This window comes from Pseudophryne corroboree, chromosome 1 (genome assembly GCF_028390025.1).
Source record: "Pseudophryne corroboree isolate aPseCor3 chromosome 1, aPseCor3.hap2, whole genome shotgun sequence".
Lineage (NCBI taxonomy): Eukaryota > Metazoa > Chordata > Amphibia > Anura > Myobatrachidae > Pseudophryne > Pseudophryne corroboree.
In genome coordinates this window covers 11,622,742-11,650,587 of record NC_086444.1, presented here as the reverse complement: position 1 = coordinate 11,650,587, position 27,846 = coordinate 11,622,742, and the positions used below count along the sequence as shown (strand labels likewise).

At 47.9% G+C, this 27,846-nt stretch overlaps 1 protein-coding gene across 3 annotated transcripts in view; it reads right to left on the bottom strand.

The window, feature by feature from the left end:
* Window positions 1–27,846, bottom strand: part of DNAI1 (dynein axonemal intermediate chain 1) — a 563,096-nt gene that overhangs the window by 435,431 nt on the left and 99,819 nt on the right. For all 3 annotated transcript variants that reach the window (XM_063957492.1, XM_063957493.1, XM_063957494.1), the window contains exon 7: window positions 15,698–15,768. In XM_063957492.1, the coding sequence (XP_063813562.1) occupies window positions 15,698–15,768 (71 nt within the window). The remainder of the gene's footprint in view (window positions 1–15,697; window positions 15,769–27,846) is intronic.

Here is a 27,846-nt window from a genome sequence, read left to right as displayed (position 1 = left end):
TGGAACGCACGGGTAACATCCGGTTCCACCGGAAGTGTGGTAGCGGCTGATTTGTATCAACTACGGAGGTACGTGACGTCACTTCCGGTTTCGCCGGAAGCGACGTCACGAATAGCCGGGGAGTGTAGCTTCATCTCTCACCCCCTGGAACGCACGAGGTGATTTCCGGTTCCGCCGGAAGTGGAGTGGCGGCTGGTCCGTGTCACCTACGGGAATGCGCATTTCCGGTTCCACAGGAGGTGACGTCACGGATGGACGGAGAAGAGTGAGAGTGTAACATTCTCTCTCACTCCATCCGGAGAAATATTTAGGCGCCATTTTAAGTGTGGGCAGTAGATTAACCTTTCCCAAATGCGGATGGACATTTATATAAAACTGTTAAAAAATACATTCAACAGACATAAATGCATTGCACTATTCAAATTGGTAATATCCATACTTTTTTAGAAACAATAAGAATTGTAAAAAAAATATATATATATATATATATATATATAAAACTGTATCAAGACACAGAATTAAAAATTTTAAATGACAAAAAATATAACATAAAATAACATGACAAGCTGTATAGTATTAAATCCAAAGACAAGATGGCCAAAAGGTAGATATGAATCTACAAGATGGTTAAAGGAACCATTTGAGCTCGAAGTCTACGTTTAGGCCCCATGGGTTAAGTGTTTTAATTTCATGAATAGCTCTCATTTCAGCTTTGGCCAAAAATGTTTCTATTCCTTTTGTTCTCCAATGTCCTTCAATTTTTTTAATCCCTATTATATTTTTAATATGGCTAAGGGAACATTGATGTTCAAGTGAAAAATGTTGAGAAAGAGAATGATTTGCAAAACCTTTCTTTATGTTTCTTAGATGTTCAGCCCATCGTTCTCTTAATTTTCTTGAAGTCTTTCCTATGTATTGGAGACCACAACTGCATTCTATAAGATAGATGCAGTTGGGACTATTACACGTGATGAATTCATTAATCTTGAGGGTTTTATTAGTAGTATTGGAGACATATTCAACCATTTTTGTTGGTTGTTTAGTGTGAGTGGTGCAGACGATACATGAGCCACACCTATGGAAGCCCTTAGTTTTTATTCGACCTGTTCTTTTTTCTGGAACAGCACTTTTGACTAATCTATTTTTTAAATTAGGTGCTCTCCGGTATACAAATCTAGGTTTAAGAGGAATAATATCCTTTAAAATGGGATCTTGATGTAACAAATGCCAATTTTTCCTGATGATGTGTTCAATGGTTTTATATTCATTGTTGAAAGTGGTGGTGAAAGGAACCTGGGGTTTCTCCTTCTGTTGTGTTTTTGCTTTATACGTCAGGAGCGATTCTTGGGGTGTTTCTTGAAGGTCTTCTATGGTCACCACTCATACTAAACAACCAACAAAAATGGTTGAATATGTCTCCAATACTACTAATAAAACCCTCAAGATTAATGAATTCATCACGTGTAATAGTCCCAACTGCATCTATCTTACAGAATGCAGTTGTGGTCTCCAATACATAGGAAAGACTTCAAGAAAATTAAGAGAACGATGGGCTGAACATCTAAGAAACATAAAGAAAGGTTTTGCAAATCATTCTCTTTCTCAACATTTTTCACTTGAACATCAATGTTCCCTTAGCCATATTAAAAATATAATAGGGATTAAAAAAATTGAAGGACATTGGAGAACAAAAGGAATAGAAACATTTTTGGCCAAAGCTGAAATGAGAGCTATTCATGAAATTAAAACACTTAACCCATGGGGCCTAAACGTAGACTACGAGCTCAAATGGTTCCTTTAACCATCTTGTAGATTCAAATCTACCTTTTGGCCATCTTGTCTTTGGATTTAATACTATACAGCTTGTCATGTTATTTTATGTTATATTTTTTGTCATTTAAAATTTTTAATTCCGTGTCTTGATACAGTTTTATATATATATATATATATATTTTTTTTTTACAATTCTTATTGTTTCTAAAAAAGTATGGATATTACCAATTTGAATAGTGCAATGCATTTATGTCTGTTGAATGTATTTTTTAACAGTTTTATATAAATGTCCATCCGCATTTGGGAAAGGTTAATCTACTGCCCACACTTAAAATGGCGCCTAAATATTTCTCCGGATGGAGTGAGAGAGAATGTTACACTCTCACTCTTCTCCGTCCATCCGTGACGTCACCTCCTGTGGAACCGGAAATGCGCATTCCCGTAGGTGACACGGACCAGCCGCCACTCCACTTCCGGCGGAACCGGAAATCACCTCGTGCGTTCCAGGGGGTGAGAGATGAAGCTACACTCCCCGGCTATTCGTGACGTCGCTTCCGGCGAAACCGGAAGTGACGTCACGTACCTCCGTAGTTGATACAAATCAGCCGCTACCACACTTCCGGTGGAACCGGATGTTACCCGTGCGTTCCAGGGGTTGGAACGCACGGCGTTTTATATTAATTCGAGGATATACTCAGCCTTAGAAACTTTTTACAGATTAAGTAGTGTTAGTAAGGAGATTAATCCGTTTATTATATGCTGGAATACAGATTCACTATGTGTTTTATATGTGTTTTATGTAATTAATTTGTAAACCCCGCCCATTGCAAACAGGAAATGGGTGTGGTCTATGTTACCTTTAAATACCTGGTCCTCCATTCACTCCATACACCTTGAGAAAGACCATACTGGTTGAAACACGTTGGTGTTTTCTGCGGCCCAGAACTCGGTGAAGGTAAAAGCTTAATAGGGGAAGCTTCTATAACACCCCTATACGCCTGTTATTGTGCCTTCCACCGAAGGTCATTTAGGGTACGCATGCTAAGTCTTTTTATTGTAAACGTGTTTAAATAAACTTTTATAAGTCTGCACTATGATTCCCCATATTTGTCTTTCATGTACCACTGCTTGAGGACAGAGACAAAGAATTGAAAAACGGTTGGGTTGACTGAATTCAAGTTTTATCACGTTTACTGTTTGGTTGGAGGACCAAGAACGAGGCCAGATAAGAGAATCTACATTTGACTTTTAAAATTAATTTATTGGGACATTACTTCAAATCATTTCGCCTGATCCTCTATATTTAGAGAAGATCTGCAAAAGGATTGACTGTAGTATACATATACACTTTTTTGAACTCTAAACGTCTCTGAAATCGATCCACTGAGACTATTCTCGTATACCCATTCTGAATATTTAACACAGATGGTTTTTTCATTCATTTTTTCATTTATTGACATCTAATACAGTGTCCTATACCCTTGATTAGTGCGCAGAAATTGTTTTTGTTTGTGTTTATATTGTGTCCTAGTGATTGGTGCGAGTCACGTTTAATTTCTGCAGCCAGACTTTAAGCAAGGAGCGCAGTTGATTATCCATTTCTTTGCTATTACAGAAAGTAAATTAGAAGTTTCTCCACCATTGTTGCACCCATTACCGCCTTGACGAGAAAGGGTTCCAACCCGGGTTTGTGGCCTCCCGAAGCCATAGAGGCTTTTTCCCACTTGAAATCGGCTGTTATGTCCGCTCCAGTACTCCAACAACCAAATTTCGAGGAACCTTTCTTCCTAGAAGTTGACGCATCCTCGGTCGGAGTTGGGGTCGTTCTTTCTCAGTACTCCTCAGATAAGAGATTACATCCGTGTGGTTTCCACTCTCGTAAATTCTCTCCGGCTGAAAGAAATTACACTATTGGAGACCAGGAACTCTTGGCAATTAAATCTGCCTTGGAAGAGTGGAGATACCTCTTAGAAGGGGCCAAACATGTGATTACCATTTACACTGATCACAAAAATTTGTTGTACATCAAAACCGCACAGTGCTTGAATCCTCGCCAAGCTAGATGGGCACTCTTCTTCACTCGATTCTCTTTTGTTATCAAGTACCGAGCCGGGACTTTCAATACTAAAGCGGATGCACTGTCCCGGTCACAAACTCCCACAGATGAAGAGGATTCTTTTGAGCGGAGTTTAATTCTGAATCCAATTTCTGTCTCCGCTGCCTCAACTACTCCAGGTCCTCCCCCTGGAAGAATGTCCGTACCAGCTAAATTCCGGTCGAGGATACTACAGTGGGCCCATATCTCCAAGTTTTCCGGTCATCCCGGCGCCCAGAAGATTTACAAGTTTCTGCAAAGATCCTACTGGTGGGATTCCATGAGGAAGGATGTACAGGATTACGTTAATTCTTGTCAACAGTGTACACAGCATAAATCTCCTCTCCTACCTCCTGCTGGGTTACTTCGTCCTCTGTCCATTCCTATGAAACCCTGGACTCACATTTCCATGGACTTCGTCACCGACTTGCCCTGTTCCAAAGGTTTCAACACTGTCTGGGTGATCGTCGACCGTTTTTCGAAGATGGCGCACTTCGTTCCATTGACTGGTCTGCCGACAGCTCCTAAATTAGCTCTAATATTTGTCCGAGAACATTTTCGGTTGCATGGGTTACCTCAAGAAATAGTTTCTGATCGAGGGGTACAGTTCACCGCAAGGTTTTGGAAAGCTCTCTGCTCGGCCTTGCAAATTAAACTTAAGTTTTCGTCCGCTTATCACCCCCAAACTAATGGACAAACGGAACGAGTCAATCAATACTTGGAGACTTTCCTCCGCCTGTATTTCTCCCCTTCACAGGACAACTGGGTAGAGTTATTGCCTTGGGCAGAGTTTGCACATAACCATTCATGTCATTCCTCCACTGGCGAATCTCCGTTCTTCATCAACTATGGCTTCCACCCACAAGTTCCGGAATTACCAATTCTTCCAATAGGAGAGGTTCCAGCTGTGACTTCCACTTTACTACGCTTCAGACAAATTTGGAGTAAGGTTCATGCTAGTCTTAAAAAGGTTTCTGTCCGATACAAGTTCTTCGCGGACAAGAAACGACGAGCCGCTCCTCAATACAAGGTTGGTGACAGGGTATGGCTCTCCACACGTAACCTCCGGCTAAAGGTACCCACCATGAAGTTCGCCCCAATGTTCATCGGTCCTTACCCTGTGCTACAAATCCTGAATCCTGTGGTCTGCAAGTTGCGATTACCTTCTCATCTACGCATACCAAATGCCTTTCATGTTTCTCTCCTTCATCCTCTCATCCTTAATCGTTTTCATTCTAAGCCCTCAAGCCCTACTTCGGTAGAAACTGAAACTGGGACAGACTTCGAGATCAAAACTATTCTGGACTCTCGTTATCTTCATAAGAACCTGCAATATCTGGTAGAATGGTCCTGAGGAGAGAAGTTGGATAGGAGCTTCTGAGGTCTCAGCTCCTCGACTAATCCGAATCTTCCATGCCAAGCACCCTACGAAACCTGGGAAGTGTCCAGGGGCCACCCCTAGAGGAGGGGGTACTGTCACGCCGCCCCCCCCGTCCGCCTTACTTACCTCTCTGGGCGCGCTGGTCCTCCCTGCGGCCGTCCTCGCTGGCGGCTCCCGGCTTCCGTCGCTCGGCCCGGCGTCTGGGCGGGTGACGTCATCAGGCACTTTCCACCAACCAGATGGTGGTGGGAAGTATAAATTCAGGCGTCAGGCACTGCATCAGTGCCTGAGTATCATCTATTCTGCCTACAGAAGTTGTGATCTCCAGTGCTCCCGCATTCCTGTGGTTTCCAAGCATCTCCGTGCCTTCAAGCACCTCTGTGCCTCCAAGCACCTCCGTGCCTCCAAGCACATCCGTGCCTCCAAGCACCTCCGTGCCTCCAAGCACCTCCGTGCCTCCAAGCATCTCTGTGCCTCCAAGCACTTCCATGCTTCCAAGCATCTCCATGCCTCCAAGCACCTCAGTGCCTCTAAGCACCTTAGTGCCTCCAAGTGCCTCAGTGCCTCCAAGCACCTCAGTGTCTCCAAGCGCCTCAGCGCCTCCAAGCACCTCAGTGCCTCCAAGCGCCTCAGTGCCTCCAAGCGCCTCTAAGCACCTCAGTGTCTCCAAGCGCCTCAGTGCCTCCAAGCACCTCAGTGCCTCCAAGTGCCTCTAAGCACCTCAGTGTCTCCAAGCGCCTCAGCGCCTCCAAGCACCTCAGTGCCTCCAAGCGCCTCAGTGCCTCCAAGCGCTTCAGCGCCTCCAAGCGCTTCAGCGCCTCCAAGCACTTCAGTCTCTCCAAACCCTAGTTGCAGTTTGTGCCTCCAGCACCTGGTATTCCTCACTGATTCATCAGCACCTTTCAAGTTCTGTCTTTCAGGAGACCTTCAGCGTCCACGCGTGCCTCCTGTCTGCCGACCTGATCCTGCATGAGGAAAACTTACATTCGGCCATCTCTGCTGCGGCCCAGTTGCGGTTCCTCTTCCCGGTCACCGGAAGAAACCCCGAGTCCACAACACTCCCAAACCAGGTCAGTGATAGTCTGGATGGAGATCGTATCTGCTGAGGAAGTCTGCTTCCCAGTTGTCTACCCCTGGAATGAAGACCGCTGACAGAGCGCTTACGTGATTTTCCACCCCGCGAAGAATCCTGGTGGCTTCCGCCATTGCCACTCTGCTCTTTGTCCCGCCTTGGCGGTTTACATGAGCCATGGCTGTGACGTTGTCTGACTGAATCAGAACCGGTAGGTCACGAAGAAGATTCTCCGCTTGTCGTAGGCCGTTATATATGGCCCTCAACTCCAGGACGTTGATGTGTAGACAAGCCTCCTGGCTTGACCATAGCCCCTGAAAATTTCTTCCTTGTGTGACTGCTCCCCATCCTCGGAGGCTCGCGTCCGTGGTCACCAGAACCCAGTCTTGAATCGCGAACCTGCGACCCTTTAGAAGATGAGCACTTTACAGCCGCCACTGGAGAGACACCCTGGCCCGGGGGACAGGCTTATCTTCTGATGTATTTGTAGATGGGACCCGGACCACTTGTCCAGGAGGTCCCACTGAAACGTCCTTGCATGAAACCTGCCGAAGGGGATGGCCTCGTAGGCTGCCACCGTTTTCCCCAGAACACGAGTGCATTGATGAACAGACACTCTTTTTGGTTTTAGCAGGTCTCTGACCATGTTCTGGAGGTCCCGGACCTTTTCCATCGGGAGGAAAACCCTCCTCTGATCCGTGTCCAGAATCATGCCTAGGAATGATAGTCGAGTCGTTGGAATCAATTGTGACTTTGGCAGATGGAGAATCCAACCGTGGTGTTGTAGCACCCTCAGGGAGAGCGACACGCTCCTCTGCAATTGATCTCTCGATCTCGCTTTTATCAGGAGATCGTCCAAGTATGGGATAATTGTGACTCACTGCCTGCGCAGGAACACCATCATCTCCGCCATCACCTTGGTGAAACCCGGAGAGATTCCATCTTGAATTTGAACTCTTTCAAGTACAGGTTTAGGGATTTTAGATTTAAAATGGGCCTGACCGAACCATCCGGCTTCGGGACCACGAACAGGGTTGAATAGTACCCTTTCCCCTGTTGGACTAGGGGAACCCTGACAACCACTTGCTGTTGACACAGCTTTTGAATTGCAGCTAACACTACTTCCCTCTCTGGGGGAGAAGCTGGCAAGGCCGACTTGAAAAATCGGCGAGGGGGCACCTCTTCGAATTCAAGTTTGTAGCCTTGGGATACAATATCCATCGTCCAAGGATCCACGTCTGACAGAACCCAGACCTGGCTGAAGAGTCGAAGACGTGCCCCCACCGGTGCGGACTCCCTCAGTGGAGCCCAAGCGTCATGCGGTGGATTTAGGAGAAGCCAGGAAGGACTTCTGCTCCTGGGAACAAGCCGGAGCAGGCGTTCTCTTCCTTCTACCCTTACCTCTGGCGAGGAAAGACGAGCTCCGACCTCTTCTGGGCTTATGCGACCGAAAGGACTGCATCTGATATTGTGGAGTTTTCTTTTGCTGTGGGGGAACAAAAGGCAAAAAGGTAGATTTACCCGCGGTAGCTGTGGGAACCAGGTCCGCGAGACCTTCCCCAAATAAAACTTCACCTTTGTATGGTAAAACCTCCATATGCTCCTTTGAGTCGGTATCACCCGCCCATTGGCGGGTCCACAGGGCTCGCCTAGCAGAAATCGCCATGGCGTTGGCTCTCGAACCTAGCAGCCCAACGTCTCTTTGAGCGTCCCTCATATATAAGACTGCGTCTTTAATGTGACCTAAGGTCAATAAAATGGTATCCCTGTCTAGGGTATCAAGGTCAGCTGACAAGGTATCTGTCCAAGCTGCAACTGCGCTACATACCCATGCCGATGCTATTGCTGGTCTGAGTAAAGCACCCGTATGCGTATAAATAGATTTTAAAGTAGTTTCCTGTCTGCGATCCGCAGGATCCTTGAGGGCTGCCGTGTCTGGAGAAGGCTGCGCCACCTTCTTGGACAGGCGCGTTAAAGCTTTGTCCACCCTGGGTGAGGATTCCCAAGGTACCCTGTCCTGTGCAGGGAAAGGATACGCCATAAGGATCCTCTTGGGAATCTGCAGTTTTTTGTCTGGAGTTTCCCAAGCCTTTTCAAATAACTCGTTCAGCTCATGAGATGGGGGAAAGGTAACCTCAGGTCTCTTTTCCTTATACATGCGCACCCTCGTGTCAGGGACCGAGGGGTCATCTGTGATATGCAAAACATCTTTTATTGCAATAATCATATAATGAATACTTTTGGCCACCCTTGGGTGCAACCTCGCATCTTTGTCCATTCTCTTATGTAATAAGGTCACATTTGCATTTAAAACATTCCACATGTCCAACCAATCATGAGTCGGCGTTGCCGACGGAGACACCACAATCATCTGCTCCACCTCCTCCTTAGATGAGCCTTCCGCATCAGACATGCCGACACACTCGTACCGACACCCCCACACACAGGGATATAGTTAGTTATAAGGAGACAGTTCCCCAATAAGGCCCTTTGGAGAGACAGAGAGAGAGTATGCCAGCACACACCCGGCGCCAACTAACACTGGAAAATTTTTCCCAGATAATATAGTGCTTTTTATATAATTACCTGTGTAATACACTCACTGCGCCTTACAAGTGCCCCCCCCCCCCCCCCCTTTCAGCACTGTGTCACCGGGAGAGACCGGGGAGCCAGCGTCTCCGCAGTTCTCTGTGGAGAAAATGGCGCTGGTTAGTGCTGAGGGACCAAGCTCCGCCCCCTCCAGCGGCGGGCTTCGGTCACGCTCAAATGTATAAAACTGGCGGGGGATTTTTATAATTACTGCCTCCGCAGCCCATATACCTATAAATGCCAGACTTAGAGATTTTTATTGCTGCCCAGGGCGCCCCCCCTGCGCCCTGCACCCATCAGTGCCTGCTCGTGTGTGTTGTGTGTGGGAGCAATGGCGCGCAGGGAAGATCTGAAGTCTTCTGCCACCTAAGAAGTCTTCTTTTCTTCTTATACTCACCCGGCTTCTATCTTCCGGCTCTGTGAGGAGGACGGCGGTGCGGCTCTGGGACGAACGGTGAGGGGAGACCTGCGTTCCAACTCCCTCTGGAGCTAATGGTGTCCAGTAGCCTAAGAAGCAGAGCCTATCACTGAAGTAGGTCTGCTTCTCTCTCCTCAGTCCCACGATGCAGGGAGCCTGTTGCCAGCAGTGCTCCCTGAAAATAAAAAACCTAACAAAATTCTTTATTCAGAGAAACTCAGGAGAGTTCCCCTGCAGTGCACCCAATCTCCTCTGGGCACAGGATCTAACTGAGGTCTGGAGGAGGGGCATAGAGGGAGGAGCCAGTGCACACCCATTCTAAAGTTCTTTATAGTGCCCATATCTCCTGCGGAGCCCGTCTATACCCCATGGTCCTTACGGAGTCCCCAGCATCCTCTAGGACATAAGAGAAATACTTTTACTTACATACAAGGCTATTAACCAAACTACACCAACATAAATCTCTTCACTCATCTCAAAATATCTCCCAACCCGACCTCTCCGCTCTGCACAAGATCTGCGTCTCTCATCCACATGTATTACCTGTTCCCACTCAAAATTACAAGACTTTATCCGTGCTTCACCCACTATGTGGAATGCCCTCCCACGCACAATAAGACTCACCTCTAGTCTCCAAACCTTTAAACGTTCCCTGAAAACTCACCTCTTCAGACAAGCCTACCACATTCCAGAACCACACATATAACCTTCAGTGCTTCCCTATCTAATTACATCCTCTCTGTACAGTCCACATAACATCACATCTTGTCTTTCTTTACTCTCACACCCTCCTGACACTTGGCCAACATTGCTGGGTGATCATATCATACAACCCATTAAGAACCTAGCAACCTGGTGACCATTATACAATAGGTAGCATCTATCCTTGTGTATCTATGCCTATTTCCCTAGAGATTGTAAGCTTGCGAGCAGGGCCTTCCTACCTCTGTGTCTGTCTGTTTTTACCCAGTTTTGTTCTATAATTGTTGTTCTAATTGTAAAGTGCAACGGAATATGCTGCGCTATATAAGAAACTGCTAATAATAATAATAATAATAATAATAATAATAATGTGGCACCGTAGACAGCTCGCCCAGGGAAGAGGTGCAGATGGTGAAGAGAAGGGGGGTAAAGACAGAAGCTTGAGGCCACGAATGGAAGGTGGAGAGGAGGGGAGAAGGAGGCACATGAGATACGGAGAAGGAGCAGTGACAAAAACAATAATACACACAGTGACAGATCATTTAGTCACCAGCCTGGCCGACACTGCGCTGCTCACAGCCGGACGCAGAACGCATATCTATACACCGTATCAGACTATGGCATACACAGCCTCCATCACAGTCTCTATCATTATAGGACAGCCTATCACACAGCTCCACAGTCTCTATCATTAAAGGACAGCCTATCACACAGCTCCACAGTCTGTATCATCATGGGAAATTCTATCACACAGCTTCACAGTCTCTATCATCACGGGATATTCTATCACACAGCTCCACTGTCCCCATCATCACGGAACATTCTATCACACAGCTCCACAGTCTCTATCATCACGGGATATTCTATCACACTGCTTCACAGTCTCTGTCATCACGGAACATTCTATCACACAGCTCCACTGTCCTCATCATCACGGAACATTCTATCACACAGCTCCACAGTCTCTATCATCACGGGAAATTCTATCACACAGCTTCACAGTCTCTATCATCACGGGATATTCTATCACACAGCTGACAGTCTTTATCATCACGGGATATTCTATCACACAGCTTCACAGTCTCTATCATCACGGGATATTCTATCACACAGCTGACAGTCTTTATCATCACGGGATATTCTATCACACAGCTCCACAGTCTCTATCATCACAGGATATTCTATCACACAGCTCCACTGTCCCCATCATCACGGAACATTCTATCACACAGCTCCACAGTCTCTATCATCACGGGAAATTCTATCACACAGCTTCACAGTCTCTATCATCACGGGATATTCTATCACACAGCTGACAGTCTTTATCATCACGGGATATTCTATCACACAGCTTCACAGTCTCTATCATCACGGAACATTCTATCACACAGCTCCACTGTCTCTATCATTACGGGATAATCTATCACACAGCTTCACAGTCTCTATCATCACGGGATATTCTAACACACAGCTCCACTGTCCCCATCATCACGGAACATTCTATCACACAGCTCCACAGTCTCTATCATCACGGGAAATTCTATCACACAGCTTCACAGTCTCTATCATCACGGGATATTCTATCACACAGCTGACAGTCTTTATCATCACGGGATATTCTATCACACAGCTTCACAGTCTCTATCATCACGGGATATTCTATCACACAGCTCCACTGTCCCCATCATCACGGAACATTCTATCACACAGCTCCACAGTCTCTATCATCACGGGAAATTCTATCACACAGCTTCACAGTTTCTATCATCACGGGATATTCTATCACACAGCTGACAGTCTTTATCATCACGGGATATTCTATCACACAGCTTCACAGTCTCTATCATCACGGAACATTCTATCACACAGCTCCACTGTCTCTATCATCACGGGATAATCTATCACACAGCTTCACAGTCTCTATCATCACGGGATATTCTATCACACAGCTCACAGTCTTTATCATCACGGGATATTCTATCACACAGCTCCACTGTCTCTATTATCACGGGATAATCTATCACACAGCTTCACAGTCTCTATCATCACAGGATATTCTATCACACAGCTCACAGTCTTTATCATCACGGGATATTCTATCACACAGCTTCACTGTCTCTATCATCACGGGATATTCTATCACACAGCTCACAGTCTTTATCATCACGGGATATTCTATCACACAGCTTCACAGTCTCTATCATCACGGAACATTCTATCACACAGCTCCACTGTCTCTATCATCACGGGATAATCTATCACACAGCTCCACAGTCTCTATCATCACGTGAAATTCTATCACACAGCTTCACAGTCTCTATCATCACGGAACATTCTATCACACAGCTCACAGTCTCTATCATCACGGAACATTCTATCACACAGCTCACAGTCTTTATCATCATGGGATATTCTATCACACAGCTTCACAGTCTCTATCATCACGGGATATTCTATCACACAGCTTCACAGTCTCTATCATAATGGGACATTCTATCATACAGCTCCACAGTCTCTATCATCACGGGATAATCTATCACACAGCTCCACTGTCTCTATCATAATGGGACATTCTATCACACAGCTCACAGCCTCTATCATCACGGGATATTCTATCACACAGCTCACAGTCTCTATTATTATAGGACAGCCTATCAAACAGATCACAGGCTCTATAATTATAGGACAGCCTGTCACACAGTTCACAGTCTCTATCATTATAGAACAGCCTATCACACAGCTCACAGTCTCTATCATTATACTGTAGGACAGCCTATCACACAGCTCATAGTCTCTATCATTATAGGACATTCTATCACACAGCTCCACAGTCTCTATCATTATAGGACATCCTATCACATAGGGGGTCATTCCGAGTTGTTCGCTCGTTATTTTTTTCTCGCAACGGAGCGATTAGTCGCTAATGCGCATGCGCAATGTCCGCAGTGCGACTGCGCCAAGTAAATTTGCTATGCAGTTAGGAATTTTACTCACGGCATTACAAGGTTTTTTCTTCGTTCTGGTGATCGTAATGTGATTGACAGGAAGTGGGTGTTTCTGGGCGGAAACTGGCCGTTTTATGGGTGTGTGTGAAAAAACGCTACCGTTTCTGGGAAAAACGCGGGAGTGGCTGGAGAAACGGAGGAGTGTCTGGGCGAACGCTGGGTGTGTTTGTGACGTCAAACCAGGAACGACAAGCACTGAACTGATCGCACTGGCAGAGTAAGTCCCGAGCTACTCAGAAACTGCACAGAGAAGTCTTTTCGCAATATTGCGAATCTTTCGTTCGCAATTTTGATAAGCTAAGATTCACTCCCAGTAGGCGGCGGCTTAGCGTGTGCAAAGCTGCTAAAAGCAGCTTGCGAGCGAACAACTCGGAATGAGGGCCATAGCTCACACAGTCTCTATCATCATGGAACATTCTATCGCACAGCTCAGTCTCTATTATCACAGGATATTCTATCACACAGCTCACAGTCTCTATCATTATAGGACAGCCTACCACACAGCTCACAGTCTCTATCATTATAGGACAGCCTATCACACAGCTCACAGTCTCTGTCATTATATTGTAGGACAGCCTATCACACAGCTCAGTCTCTATAATTATATTGTAGGACAGCCTATCACACAGCTCATAGTCTCTATCATTTTAGGACAGCCTATCACACAGCTCCCAGTCTCTATCATTATACTGTAGGACAGCCTATCACACAGCTCACAGTCTCTATCATAAAGGGACATTCTATCACACAGCTCACAGTCTCTATCATTATAGGACAGCCTACCACACAGCTCACAGTCTCTATCATTATAGGACAGCCAATCACACAGCTTACAATCTCTATCATAAAGGGACATTCTATCACACAGCTCACAGTCTCTATCATTATAGGACATTCTATCACACAGCTCACAGTCTCTATCATTATAGGACATTCTATCACACAGCTCACAGTCTCTATCATTATAGGACATTCTATCACACAGCTCACAGTCTCTATCATATAGGGACATTCTGTTACACAACCTTAGTCTTGTAGAAGTAGATAGTGATCCAAGACAGATGCTCCTCCACCACTTTAGGTATATAGTGAGTATGGTACGGGATGCGGTCAATTTACCTACAATCAAAATCCCGACACCCAAAATACTGACAACCATTGACAGACGGTCAAAATCCCGACAAGGTCAAAATCCTGACATGGTCAAAATACCGACATATATAAAATGTTGACAGGCCAAAAAGTCGATATTAGTTTTTCAGGATTTTTCATTGAAATTGATATGTTCATACCTTACCATACTTGTGGACCCGGAGGGTGAATATAATAGCGTGCTGAGCGCAGCGAGCCATGCGAGCGGATGCGGCACACTTATACGGTGTCCATGTCGACATACACACTAAAAGACAATGAAAAACTCTTGTCGACTTCTTGACATTTTAAATGTCGGGATTTTGACCTTGTCGGTATTTTAAATGTCGGTATTTTGAACTTGTTGGGATTTTGACCATGGGTCAATAGTTGTGGGGATTTGGATTGTGGGCATTTCGTACTGATCCCTATGGTACGCCCATATCTATGTACCTACAGTGGTGGAATTAGTCTCTTACGTACTCCACCATTGTGTATCTTGTCCTTTCACGCTATAATCTATGAGGACACGGGGAGTACAGAGCAGAAGGAGGAGAACCTGTGACACCAGGGATGTTGCTGGGCTATGTTACTTTTTATACACTAGCGCCCAGACTTTATACATGCCTATTTGTGTTTATAAAGATTAGAGCCACCCTGTGGTTGCTCGGAATGTCCGGCGGTACATGGCGTCTGGTGCCAGCGGGGCTGGATCTTCCCCGACACTGGCACCCCCTGTCACTGCTTATACATGAGTAGAGGAGCAGACTGGCACCCCCTGTGACTGCTCAGACATGAGTAGAGGAGCAGACTGGCACCCCCTGTGACTGCTCAGACATGAGTAGAGGAGCAGACTGGCACCCCCTGTCACTGCTCAGACATGAGTAGAGGAGCAGACTGGCACCCCCTGTCACTGCTCAGACATGAGTAGAGGAGCAGACTGGCACCCCCTGTGACTGCTGAGACATGAGTAGAGGAGCAGACTGGCACCCCCTGTCACTGCTCAGACATGAGTACAGGAGCAGACTGGCACCCCCCGTCACTGCTCAGACATGAGTAGAGGAGTAGACTGGCACCCCCTGTCACTGCTCAGACATGAGTAGAGGAGCAGACTGGCACCCCCTGTCACTGCTCAGACATGAGTAGAGGAGCAGACTGGCACCCCCTGTGACTGCTCAGACATGAGTAGAGGAGCAGACTGGCACCCCCTGTGACTGCTGAGACATGAGTAGAGGAGCAGACTGGCACCCCCTGTCACTGCTAAGACATGAGTAGAGGAGCAGACTGGCACCCCCTGTGACTGCTCAGACATGAGTAGAGGAGCAGACTGGCACCCCCTGTGACTGCTGAGACATGAGTAGAGGAGCAGACTGGCACCCCCTGTCACTGCTAAGACATGAGTACAGGAGCAGACTGGCACCCCCCGTCACTGCTCAGACATGAGTAGAGGAGTAGACTGGCAGCACGTTATAGCCGGTGATGACCAGTTACTTATAAAACATGACAGAAATCCGGATATTTCATACAGTACCAGGAACTCGGATTTTCCTTCTTTGTCCGTCTCTTTGTCTCCTGTCTCAGTGGTGTCACCTGGCGCAGCCTCTGCGGGGGAACATATTACACATATATGGGGGTGTTAGTGTAGAGAGTTAGGGGTAATACAGTATATGGGGGGGGGGATTAGTGGTGTCTGTATGTAGGGGTGTCAGTGTAGAGAGTTAGGGGTAATACAGTATATGGGGGATTAGTGGTGTCTGTACGTAGGGGTGTTAGTGTAGAGAGTTAGGGGTAATACAGTATATGGGGGGGGATTAGTGGTGTATGTAGGGGTGTTAGTGTAGACAGTTAGGGGTAATACAGTATATGGGGGGGATTAGTGGTGTCTGTATGTAGGGGTGTTAGTGTAGAGAGTTAGGGGTAATACAGTATATGGGGGGATTAGTGGTGTATGTAGGGGTGTTAGTGTAGACAGTTAGGGGTAATACAGTATATGGGGGATTAGTGGTGTCTGTACGTAGGGGTGTTAGTGTAGAGAGTTAGGGGTAATACAGTATATGTGGGGGGGGATTAGTGGTGTATGTAGGGGTGTTAGTGTAGACAGTTAGGGGTAATACAGTATATGGGGGGGATTAGTGGTGTCTGTATGTAGGGGTGTTAGTGTAGAGAGTTAGGAGTAATACAGTATATGGGGGGATTAGTGGTGTATGTAGGGGTGTTAGTGTAGAGAGTTAGGGGTAATACAGTATATGGGGGAGGATTAGTGGTGTATGTATGTAGGGGTGTTAGTGTAGAGAGTTAGTGGTAATACAGTATATGGGGGGATTAGTGGTGTATGTAGGGGTGTTAGTGTAGAGAGTTAGGGGTAATACAGTATATGGGGGAGGATTAGTGGTGTATGTATGTAGGGGTGTTAGTGTAGAGAGTTAGTGGTAATACAGTATATGTGGGGATTAGTGGTGTATGTATGTAGGGATGTTAGTGTGGAGAGTTAGGGGTAATGCGCTATTTGTTAGTGTAGGAAGTGGTCGGTCACACAGTAATGTGCCAGGAAGTGGACGGTCACACAGTAATGTGCCGGGATGTGGACGGTCACACAGTAATGTGCCGGGATGTGGACGGTCACACAGTAATGTGCCGGGATGTGGACGGTCACACAGTAATGTGCCGGGATGTGGACGGTCACACAGTAATGTGCCGGGATGTGGACGGTCACACAGTAATGTGCCAGGATGTGGACGGTCACACAGTAATGTGCCGGGATGTGGACGGTCACACAGTAATGTGCCAGGATGTGGACGGTCACACAGTAATGTTCCGGGATGTGGACGGTCACACAGTACTGTTCCGGGATGTGGACGGTCACACAGTAGTAATGTGCGGGGAAGTGGAGGGTCACACAGTAATGTGCGGGGAAGTGGAGGGTCACACAGTAATGTGCGGGGAAGTGGAGGGTCACACAGTAATGTGCGGGGAAGTGGAGGGTCACACAGTAATGTGTCGGGACGTGGACGGTCACACAGTAATGTGTCGGGAAGTGGAGGGTCACACAGTAATGTGTCGGGAAGTAGAGGGTCACACAGTAACGTGCCAGGACGTGGAGGGTCACACAGTAATGTGTCGGGAAGTGGATGGTCACACAGTAATGTGTCGGGAAGTGGAGGGTCACACAGCAACATGCCAGGAAGTGGAGGGTCACACAGTAATGTGTCGGGAAGTGGATGGTCACACAGTAACATGCCAGGAAGTGGACGGTCACACAGTAACATGCCAGGAAGTGGACGGTCACACAGTAATGTGTCGGGAAGTGGACGGTCACACAGTAATGTGTCGGGAAGTGGACGGTCACACAGTAATGTGTCGGGACGTGGACGGTCACACAGTAATGTGTCGGGAAGTGGAGGGTCACACAGTAATGTGTCGGGAAGTGGATGGTCACACAGTAACATGCCAGGAAGTGGACGGTCACACAGTAATGTGTCGGGAAGTGGACGGTCACACAGTAATGTGTCGGGAAGTGGACGGTCACACAGTAATGTGTCGGGAAGTGGATGGTCACACAGTAACATGCCAGGAAGTGGAGGGTCACACAGTAATGTGTCGGGAAGTGGATGGTCACACAGTAACATGCCAGGAAGTGGACGGTCACACAGTAATGTGTCGGGAAGTGGACGGTCACACAGTAATGTGTCGGGAAGTGGACGGTCACACAGTAATGTATCGGGAAGTGGATGGTCACACAGTAACATGCCAGGAAGTGGACGGTCACACAGTAATGTGTCGGGAAGTGGACGGTCACACAGTAATGTGTCGGGAAGTGGACGGTCACACAGTAATGTGTTGGGAAGCGGATGGTTACACAATAAAAAGGAGATTTATGGTAGATTTACTATTGTTAAATCTCTTTCAACGAGGTACACTGGTTTTCACAGGGAATAACATCGGGGTGTAGAGTTGGATCTTGATCCAAGGCACAAACAGGCTAAAGCTTTGACTGTTCCCAGGATGCACTGCACCGCCTCCTCTATAACCCCGCCTCCAGGCACTGGAGCTCAGTTTTGTTAACAGTCCAATGCAGTAGCAGGTAAGAGAGACGGTAGATGTTAGCTACAGAGAACCACATTCTCACGACAGGAGAAGGTACCAGCGGCTAATGCCATACAAACCCAAAGAAGCTAAGTGCGTCAGGGTGGGCGCCTTCTGGAATCCTGTGTACCTCGCAGAAAGATTTAACAATGGTAAGTGTACCATAAATCTCCTTTTCTGCAGCGGGTTACACTGGTTTTCCACAGGGAATAACATCAGGGATGTCCTAAAGTAGTTCCTCATGGGAGGGGACGCACTGTAGCGGGCACAAGAACCCGGCGTCCAAAGGAGGTGTCCTGGGCGGCGGAAGTATCAAAGGCGTAGAACCTGATGAACGTGTTCACTGAGGACCATGTAGCGGCCTTGCACAATTGTTCTGCGGACGCACCACGGCGGGCCGCCCAAGAAGGTCCAACAGACCGAGTAGAATGAGCCTTAATAGCAGCAGGAGGAAGACCAGCCTGTACATAAGCTTGTGCAATCACCATTCTAATCCATCTGGCCAAAGTTTACTTATTCGCAGGCCAGCCACGTTTGTGAAAACCAAAAAGGACAAAAAGAGAATGTGACCTGCTGATGGAAGCAGTCCTCTCCACATATATACGGAGAGCCCATACTACATCCAAAGACCGCTCTTTGGAGGACAAACCAGGAGAGATAAAGGCCGGAACCACAATCTCTTGGTTAAGGTGGAATGATGACAGCACCTTAGGTAGATAACCAGGGCGAGTTCTAAGAACTGCCCGGTCACGGTGAAAAATCAGATAGGGTGGACGACAGGACAAAGCGCCTAAGTCCGACACCCTAGCAGAGGCAATAGCCAGCAGAAACACAACCTTAAGGGTAAGAAATTTAAGGTCCGCAGACTCCAGAGGTTCAAATGGAGAGACTCTTGTAGGGCATCTAGAACAACAGATAGATCCCATGGAGCCACAGGAGGGACATAGGGAGGCTGTATCCGTAAACACCCTGAGTGAAAGTATGAACATCAGGCAGAGATACAATTTTTCTCTGAAACCATACCGACAAGGCAGATATATGAACCCTGAGGGAGGCCAGACAAAGGCCCAAGTCCAGGCCTTGTTGCAGATAAGCCAAAAGTTTGGCAGTGCTGAACTTGTATGATTCATAATTCTTAGCAGCACACCCGTTGAAGTAAAAATTCCAGACCCTATAATAAATCCGAGCCGAAGCTGGTTTACAGGCTTTCAACATAGTTTGATTGACCGCCTCAGAGAATCCCTTATTCCTCAGGAGTGAAGCTTCAAGAGCCACGCCGTCAAAGCCAGTGGAGCCAGATTCTGGTAGACACAACGGCCCTAAACAAGGAGGTCTGGGCATTGAAGTAGTAGCAGAGGACGCTCTATCGAAAGACCCTGCAGGTCTGACAATCAATGCAGTCTGGGCCACGCTGGAACGATTAGAAGTAGCATTCCTCCTTCTTGCTTGAACTTCTGAATTACCCTGGGCAGGAGTGACACTGGAGGGAACACGTATGGCAGCCGAAAGTTCCATGGAATTGCCAGTGCGTCCACGAATGCTGCGTGAGGATCCCTTGTCCTTGCTCCGAAAACTGGAACCTTGTGATTGTGTAGAGACGCCATCAGGTCTACATCTGGTAGGGTCCACTAGGAGTCGAAAGACATCCGGATGATGACTCCACTCTCCGGAGTGTACGTCCTGACGACTGAGGAAGCCCGCTTCCCAGTTGAGGACCCCCGGAATGAACACTGCCGATATGGCTGGCAGATGGCGTTCCACCCATTGAAGAATTTTTGACACTTCCATCATTGCCATGCGGCTTCGAATGCCGCCTTGATGATTTATGTACGCCACCGTGGTGGCGTTGTCCGACTGTACTTGAACAGGCCTGTTCTGTACCAGAGGCAGGGCAAGCTTCAGAGCGTTGAACACTGCCTGCAATTCCAGAATTTTTATCGGGAAGAGAGATTCCTCCCTGGTCCACCGACCCTGTAGAGAGTGTTGCTCCAACCCCGCGCCCCAACCCCGCAGACTGGCATCCGTCGTTAGGAGGACCCAGTTGAAGATCCAGAAGGGACAACCGCTGCTCAATTGTTGGTCCTGTAGCCACCAGGTCAGTGAGAGACGAACCTCCGGAGTCAAGGAGATCATGTGAGATCTGATCCGGTGAGGCAGGCCGTCCCACCTGGAAAGTATTAACCTCTGCAGAGGGCGGGAATGAAATTGAGCGTACTCTACCATGTCGAAAGCCGACATAATGAGCCCTAGTACTTGCATCGCCAAGTGTATTGACACTCTTGGGCGAGAAAGGAAGTATCTTATTTTATCCTGAAGCTTCAGGACCTTCTCTGGAGACAAGAACAAACGTTGGTAGTGTGTGTCCAGTAATGCCCTCAGGTGCATCATGGTCTGAGCAGGGACCAGCGAGGATTTCCTCCAATTGATGAGCCACCCGTGGGCTCGTAGGAAATTGACAGTTCCAGATGACAGATGAGAACCTCTGGGGAGTTCGCCAGGATCAGTAAGTCATCCAGATATGGCAGGATCCTGATACCCTCACGATGTATAATGGCGGTCATGAGTGCCATGACCTTGGTGAAGATCCGAGGAGCTGTAGTCAGTCCAAAGGGCAAGGCATGGAATTGATAATGTAGGTTGCCAATAGCAAACCGCAGATACTGCTGATGCGATATGGCAATAGGTATGTGTAGGTAAGCATCCTGTATGTCCAGGGATACCATATAATCCATGGGCTCCAAAGCCAGAAAAATAGAGCGAAGAGTTTCCATACCTTTGGATACCTTCAAAATTTGTTCAAAGATTTGAGTTTGAGAATGGTCCGGGAGGATCCATTCGGCTTTGGAACTTGGAACAGCGCTGAATAGTACCCCCTGCCTCTCTGAGACAGAGGCACCCGCACAATCACTCATGTGTCCAAGAGGAATTGTACAACCAAATGTAGAGTTTTTGCTTTTAACGGATCCGAAGGGATAACCGTCGAGCAAAACTGGCAAGTGGGACATTTCTTGAAAGAGTTGGCATATCCTTGAGAGACGACTTCCTGCACCCAGGCGTCTGAAGTGGTCTTCAACCATACCTGGGCGAACTGTAGAAGTCGGCCTCCCACCCTGGGGTCCCCAGGGGGAGGCCCACCCCGTCATGCAGTAGGCTTGTCTGATTTGGAAGCAGGCTGACAGGCGGCCCAAGAACGTTTAGGTTTGGGCTTAGAGGTTTGGAAGTGCGAGCTTGTCTCGGGTACGCCTGACCCTTTGCTTTACCTGGAGGTCGAAGGAACGAAAGGTGGTACTCTTAGCCTTCGGAGCTGAATGATTAGTACTTGGGAGACACGCAGTCTTGGCAGACGCCAAGTCAGTCACAATCTTGTTCAGATCTTCCCCAAATAGTATATCTCCCTTAAAAGGGATCACCTGCAAGGTCTTCTTAGAGTCCAGGTCCACTGACCAGGACCGTAACCACAGAATCCGGCGAGCCAGGATGGACGTAGTAGACGCTTTGGCCGCAATAACACCTGCATCAGAGGCTGCCTCCTGAATGTAATGGGAGGCTGTGGTAATATATGATAAACATTGTCTGGCATTGTCAGAAAAATTCAGAGGTAGCCCTGCCTCAACTGCTTTAACCCAGGCTTCAATACCTTTTGCAGCTCAAGAGGCTGCCATAGTGGGTCTATGTACAGCACCTGCAAGAGTGTAAATAGACTTCAAGCAGCTCTCCACACGCTTATCCGTCGGTTCCTTCAGAGAGGTGACGGTGGTGACAGGCAGAGTAGATGACACCAAAAGACAGCCTGCATGCAAGTCCACTGGTGGCGGTGTTTCCCACTTGGTACTTAACTCTGCAGGGATAGGATAACGAGCTAGCATCTTTTTAGGCAGGGAAAACTTCTTTCCTGGAGACTCCCAGGATTCCTGATGTGTGTCTATTAAATGGTCAAAGACTAATTTAGTAACCTTCTGTCGTTTGAACTTCAGGTTTCTTAGACGTATCTGGAGGGTCAGTCTCGTCATCAATCTGAAGAATCAGTTTGATAGCCTCCACTAGGCCAGAAACATCCACCTGTGCTGTAGATTCCTCATTAGAAGCATCTGCATCAGTGTCTGATGGGTCAGTATAATCCCCATCCTCATTGGATGAAGTATCTGAAACATGAGTGGATTGTGAGGAAGGAAGAAATGGCCCGCTTAGATGACCCTTTGGTCCCAGTAGGGCGAGGGTTAGGCTTTTGTTTAACCAAGGACTGATTTAATTACTGTAACTGAGTTGAAAGAGTATCCGCCCATGGCGGGTTAACTACAGGGACAATATGTGGCTGTAATGGCACAGGAGGTCCCTCAGTGGGCGGAAGTCGTGTTTCAAGTGTAGTCAGCAAATTTGAAAAAGCAGCCCAAGGTGGGTCTTGGTGTGCCACCGGTGCTGCAGGCTGACTGGGGGATGCATAACACCCAGAACCTGGACCCTCAGCTGAAATCTTTTCCTCAGGTAAATCCATGGCATCAGCACTGCATGATGCAGGAGTGTCTGTGGATTTCCCGCCCTGTGTAGCAGACATTATTGGGAATGTAGCCTTAGGGCGTGACAGTACAATATAACCAGACAAACACAATACCCAACAAAAACCCCCTGTGTTATGCGACCGCAAGTGCAGAGCACAAACAGAGGATTTAAGCGGTATGAGGTGACTGAAACACACAGAGAAAAATACAAAACAGTATATCCTGTGAAATACTATATGGTATATGAGACCCTGATGCACTTTGACCCCCAGGGCACAGAATATAGTGATAGCAATAATAAGATGTTACTCATCGGTAAATCTATTTCTCGTAGTCCGTAGTGGATGCTGGGACTCCGTAAGGACCATGGGGAATAGCGGCTCCGCAGGAGACTGGGCACAACTTAAGAAAGCTTTAGGACTACCTGGTGTGCACTGGCTCCTCCCACTATGACCCTCCTCCAGACCTCAGTTAGGATACTGTGCCCGGAAGAGCTGACACAATAAGGAAGGATTTTGAATCCCGGGTAAGACTCATACCAGCCACACCAATCACACCAATCACACCGTATAACTCGTGATACTATACCCAGTTAACAGTATGAAATATAACTGAGCCTCTTAACAGATGGCTCAACAATAACCCTTTAGTTAGGCAATAACTATAAACAAGTATTGCAGACAATCCGCACTTGGGATGGGCGCCCAGCATCCACTACGGACTACGAGAAATAGATTTACCGGTGAGTAAAATCTTATTTTCTCTGACGTCCTAAGTGGATGCTGGGACTCCGTAAGGACCATGGGGATTATACCAGAGCTCCCAAACGGGCGGGAGAGTGCGGATGACTCTGCAGCACCGAATGGGCAAACTCTAGGTCCTCCTCAGCCAGGGTGTCAAACTTGTAGAATTTAGCAAATGTGTTTGACCCCGACCAAGTAGCTGCTCGGCAAAGTTGTAGAGCCGAGACCCCTCGGGCAGCCGCCCAAGAAGAGCCCACTTTCCTCGTGGAATGGGCTTTCACTGATTAAGGATGCGGCAGTCCAGCCGCAGAATGTGCAAGCTGAATCGTGCTACAGATCCAGCGAGCAATAGTCTGCTCAGAAGCAGGAGCACCCAGCTTGTTGGGTGCATACAGGATAAATAGCGAGTCAGTTTTCCTGACTCCAGCCGTCCTGGAAACATACTTTTCAGGGCCCTGACTACGTCCAGTAACTTGGAATCCTCCAAGTCCGAAGTAGCCGCAGGCACCACAATAGGTTGGTTCACATGAAAAACTGATACCACCTTAGGAAAGAATTGGGAACGAGTCCTCAATGCCGCCTTATCCATATAAAAAATCAGATAAGGGCTTTTGCATGACAAAGCCGCCAATTCTGATACACGCCTGGCCGACGCCAAGGCCAACAGCATGACCACTTTCCACGTGAGGTATTGTAGCTCCACGGATTTAAGTGGCTCAACCCAATGCGACTTCAGGAAATCCAACACCACGTTGAGATCCCACGGTGCCACTGGAGGCACAAACGGGGGCTGACTTATGCAGCACTCCCTTAACAAAAGTATGAACTTCAGGCAGTGAAGCCAGTTTTATTTTGGAAGAAAATCGATAGAGCCGAAATCTGGACCTTAATGGAACCCAATTTTAGGCCCATAGTCACCCTGACTGTAGGAAGTGCAGAAATCGACCTAGCTGAAATTCCTCCTTTGGGGCCTTCCTGCCTCACAGCACGCAACATATTTCCGCCATATGCGGTGATAATGGTTTGCGTTCACTTCTTTCCTAGCTTTTATTAGCGTAGGGATAACTTCCTCCGGAATGCCCTTTTCCTTCAGGATCCGGCGTTCAACCGCCATGCCGTCAAACGCAGCCGCGGTACGTCTTGGAACAGACAGGCCCCCTGCTGCAGCAGGTCCTGTCTGAGCGGCAGAGGCCATGGGTCCTCTGAGATCATTTCTTGGAGTTCTGGGTACCAAGCTCTTCTTGGCCAATCCGGAACAATGAGTATAGTTCTTACTCCTCTCCTTCTTATTATTCTCATTACCCTGGGTAAGAGAGGCAGAGAAGGGAACACATACACCGACTGGTACACCCACGGTGTTACCAGAGCGTCCACAGCTATCGCCTGAGGGTCATTTGACCTGGCGCAATATCATTGTAGCTTTTTGTTGAGGCGGGACGCCATCATGTCCACCTGTGGCCTTTCCCAACGGTGTACAATCATTTGGAAGACTTCTGGATGAAGTCCCCACTCTCCCGGGTGGAGGTCGTGTCTGCTGGGAAAGTCTGCTTCCCAGTTGTCCACTCCGGGAATGAACACTGCTGACAGGGCTAACACATGATTTTCCGCCCATCGGAGAATCCTTGTGGCTTCTGCCATCGCCATCCTGCTTCTTGTGCCGCCCTGTCGGTTTACATGAGCGACCGCCGTGATGTTGTCTGACTAGATCAGCACCGGCCGGTGTTGAAGCAGGGGTCTAGCCTGACTTAGGACATTGTAAATGGCCCTTAGTTCCAGAATATTTATGTGTAGGGAAGTCTCCTGACTTTTCCATAGTCCTTGGAAGTTTCTTCCCTGTGTGACTGCCCCCCAGCCTCGAAGGCTGGCATCCGTGGTCACCAGGACCCAGTCCTGTATGCCGAATCTGCGGCCCCCTAGAAGATGAGCACTCTGCAGCCACCACAACAGCGACACCCTGGCCCTTGGAGACAGGGTTATCCGCCGATGCATCTGAAGATGCGACCCGGACCACTTGTCCAACAGATCCCACTGGAAGATCCTTGCATGGGACCTAGCGAATGGAATTTCTTCGTAAGAAGCTACCATCTTTCCCAGGGCTCGCGTGCATTGATGCACCGACACCTGTATTTGTATTAGGAGGTCTCTGTCTAGAGACGACAACTCCTAGGACTTCTCCTCCGGGAGAAACCCTTTTTATCCTGTTCTGTGTCCAGAACCATACCCAGGAACAGTAGACGCGTCGTAGGAACCAGCTGCGACTTTGGAATATTCAGAATCCAGCCGTGCTGTTGTAGCACTTCCCGAGATAGTGCTACTCCGACGAACAACTGCTCCCTGGACCTCGCCTTTATAAGGAGACCGTCCAAGCACAGGATAATTATTTCGGCCATTATCTTGGGAAATACCCTCGGTGCCGGGGACAGACCAACGGCAACGTCTGGAATTGGTAATGACCATCCTGTACCACAATCTTGAGGGTAAATAGGGTGAAGTGAAGAGGGTAAATAGGGACATGCAGGTAAGCATCCTTGATGTCCAGTGATACCATGAAATTCTCCAGGCTTGCAATAATCGCCCTGAGCGATTCCATTTTGAACTTGAACCTTCGTATATAAGTGTTCAAGGATTTCAATTTTAGAATGGGTCTCACCGAACCGTCTGGTTTCGGTACCACAACATTTTGGAATAGTAACCCCGGCCTTGTTGAAGAAGGGGTACCTTGATTTCACCTGCTGGAAGTACAGCTTGTGAATTGCCGCCAGTACTACCTCCCTTTCTCCGAGGGCAGCAGGCAAGGCTGATGTGAGGTAACGGCGAGGGGGAGTCGCCTCGAACTCCAGCCTGTATCCCTGTGATACTACTTGCAGAACCTAGGGATCCACCTGTGGGCAAGCCCACTGGTCCCTGAAGTTCCCGAGACGCGCCCCCACCGCACCTGTCTCCACCTGTGGAGCCCCAGCGTCATGCGGTGGACTCAGAGGAAGCGGGGGAAGATTTTTGATCCCGGGAACTGGCTGTCTGGTGCAGCTTTTTTCTTCTTCCCTTGTCTCTGTGCAGAAAGGAAGCGCCTTTGACCCGCTTGCTTTTCTGAAGCCGAAAGGACTGTACCTGAAAATACGGTGCTTTCTTAGGCTATGAGGAAACCTGAGGTAAAAAATTTTCTTCCCAGCTGTTGCTGTGGATACGAGGTCCCAGAGACCATCCCCAAACAATTCCTCACCCTTATAAGGCAGAATCTCCATGTGCCTTTTAAAGGCAGCATCACCTGTCCACTGCCGGGTCTCTAATACCCTCCTGGCAGAATGGACATTGCATTAATTCTGGATGCCAGCCGGCAAATATCCCTCTGTGCATCCTTCATATATAAGACGACGTCTTTAATATGCTCTATGTTAGCAAAATATTATCCCTGTCTAGGGTATTAATATTATCTGACAGGGTATCAGACCACGCTGCAGCAGCACTATTTATGCTGAGGCAAATGCAGGTCTCAGTATAGTACCTGAGTGTGTATATACAGACTTCAGGATAGTCTCCTGCTTTTTATCAGCAGGCTCCTTCAAAGTGGCCGTATCCCAAGACGGCAGTGCCACCTTTTTTGACAAACGTGTGAGCGCCTTATCCACCCTAGGGGATATCTCCCAACGTGACCTATCCTCTGGCGGGAAAGGGTACGCCAGCAGTAACTTTTTAGAAATTACCAGTTTCTTATCGGGGGAACCCACGCTTCTTTTCACACTTCATTCACTTATCTGATGGGGGAACAAAACACTGGCTGCTTTTTCTCCCCAAACATAAAACCCCTTTTATGTGGTACTTGGGTTCATGTCAGAAATGTGTAACACATTTTTCATTGCCGAGATCATGCAACGGATGTTCCTAGTGGATTGTGTATATGTCTCAACCTCGTCGACACTGGAGTCAGACTCCGTGCCGACATCTGTGTCTGCCATCTGAGGTAACGGGCGTTTTTTGAGCCCCTGATGGCCTTTGAGACGCCTGGGCAAGCGCGGGCTGAGAAGCCGGCTGTCCCACAGCTGTTACGTCATCCAGCCTTTTATGTAAGGAGTTGACATTGTCGGTTAATACCTTCCACCTATCCATCCACTCTGGTGTCGGCCCCACAGGGGGCGACATCCCATTTATCGGCCTCTGCTCCGCCTCCACGTAACCTTCCTCATCCAACATGTCGACACAGCCGTACCGACACACCGCACACACACAGGGAATGCTCTGACTGAGGACAGGACCCCACAAAGTCCTTTGGGGAGACAGAGAGAGAGTATGCCAGCACACACCAGAGCGCTATATAATGCAGGGATTAACACTATAACTGAGTGATTTTTCCCCCAATAGCT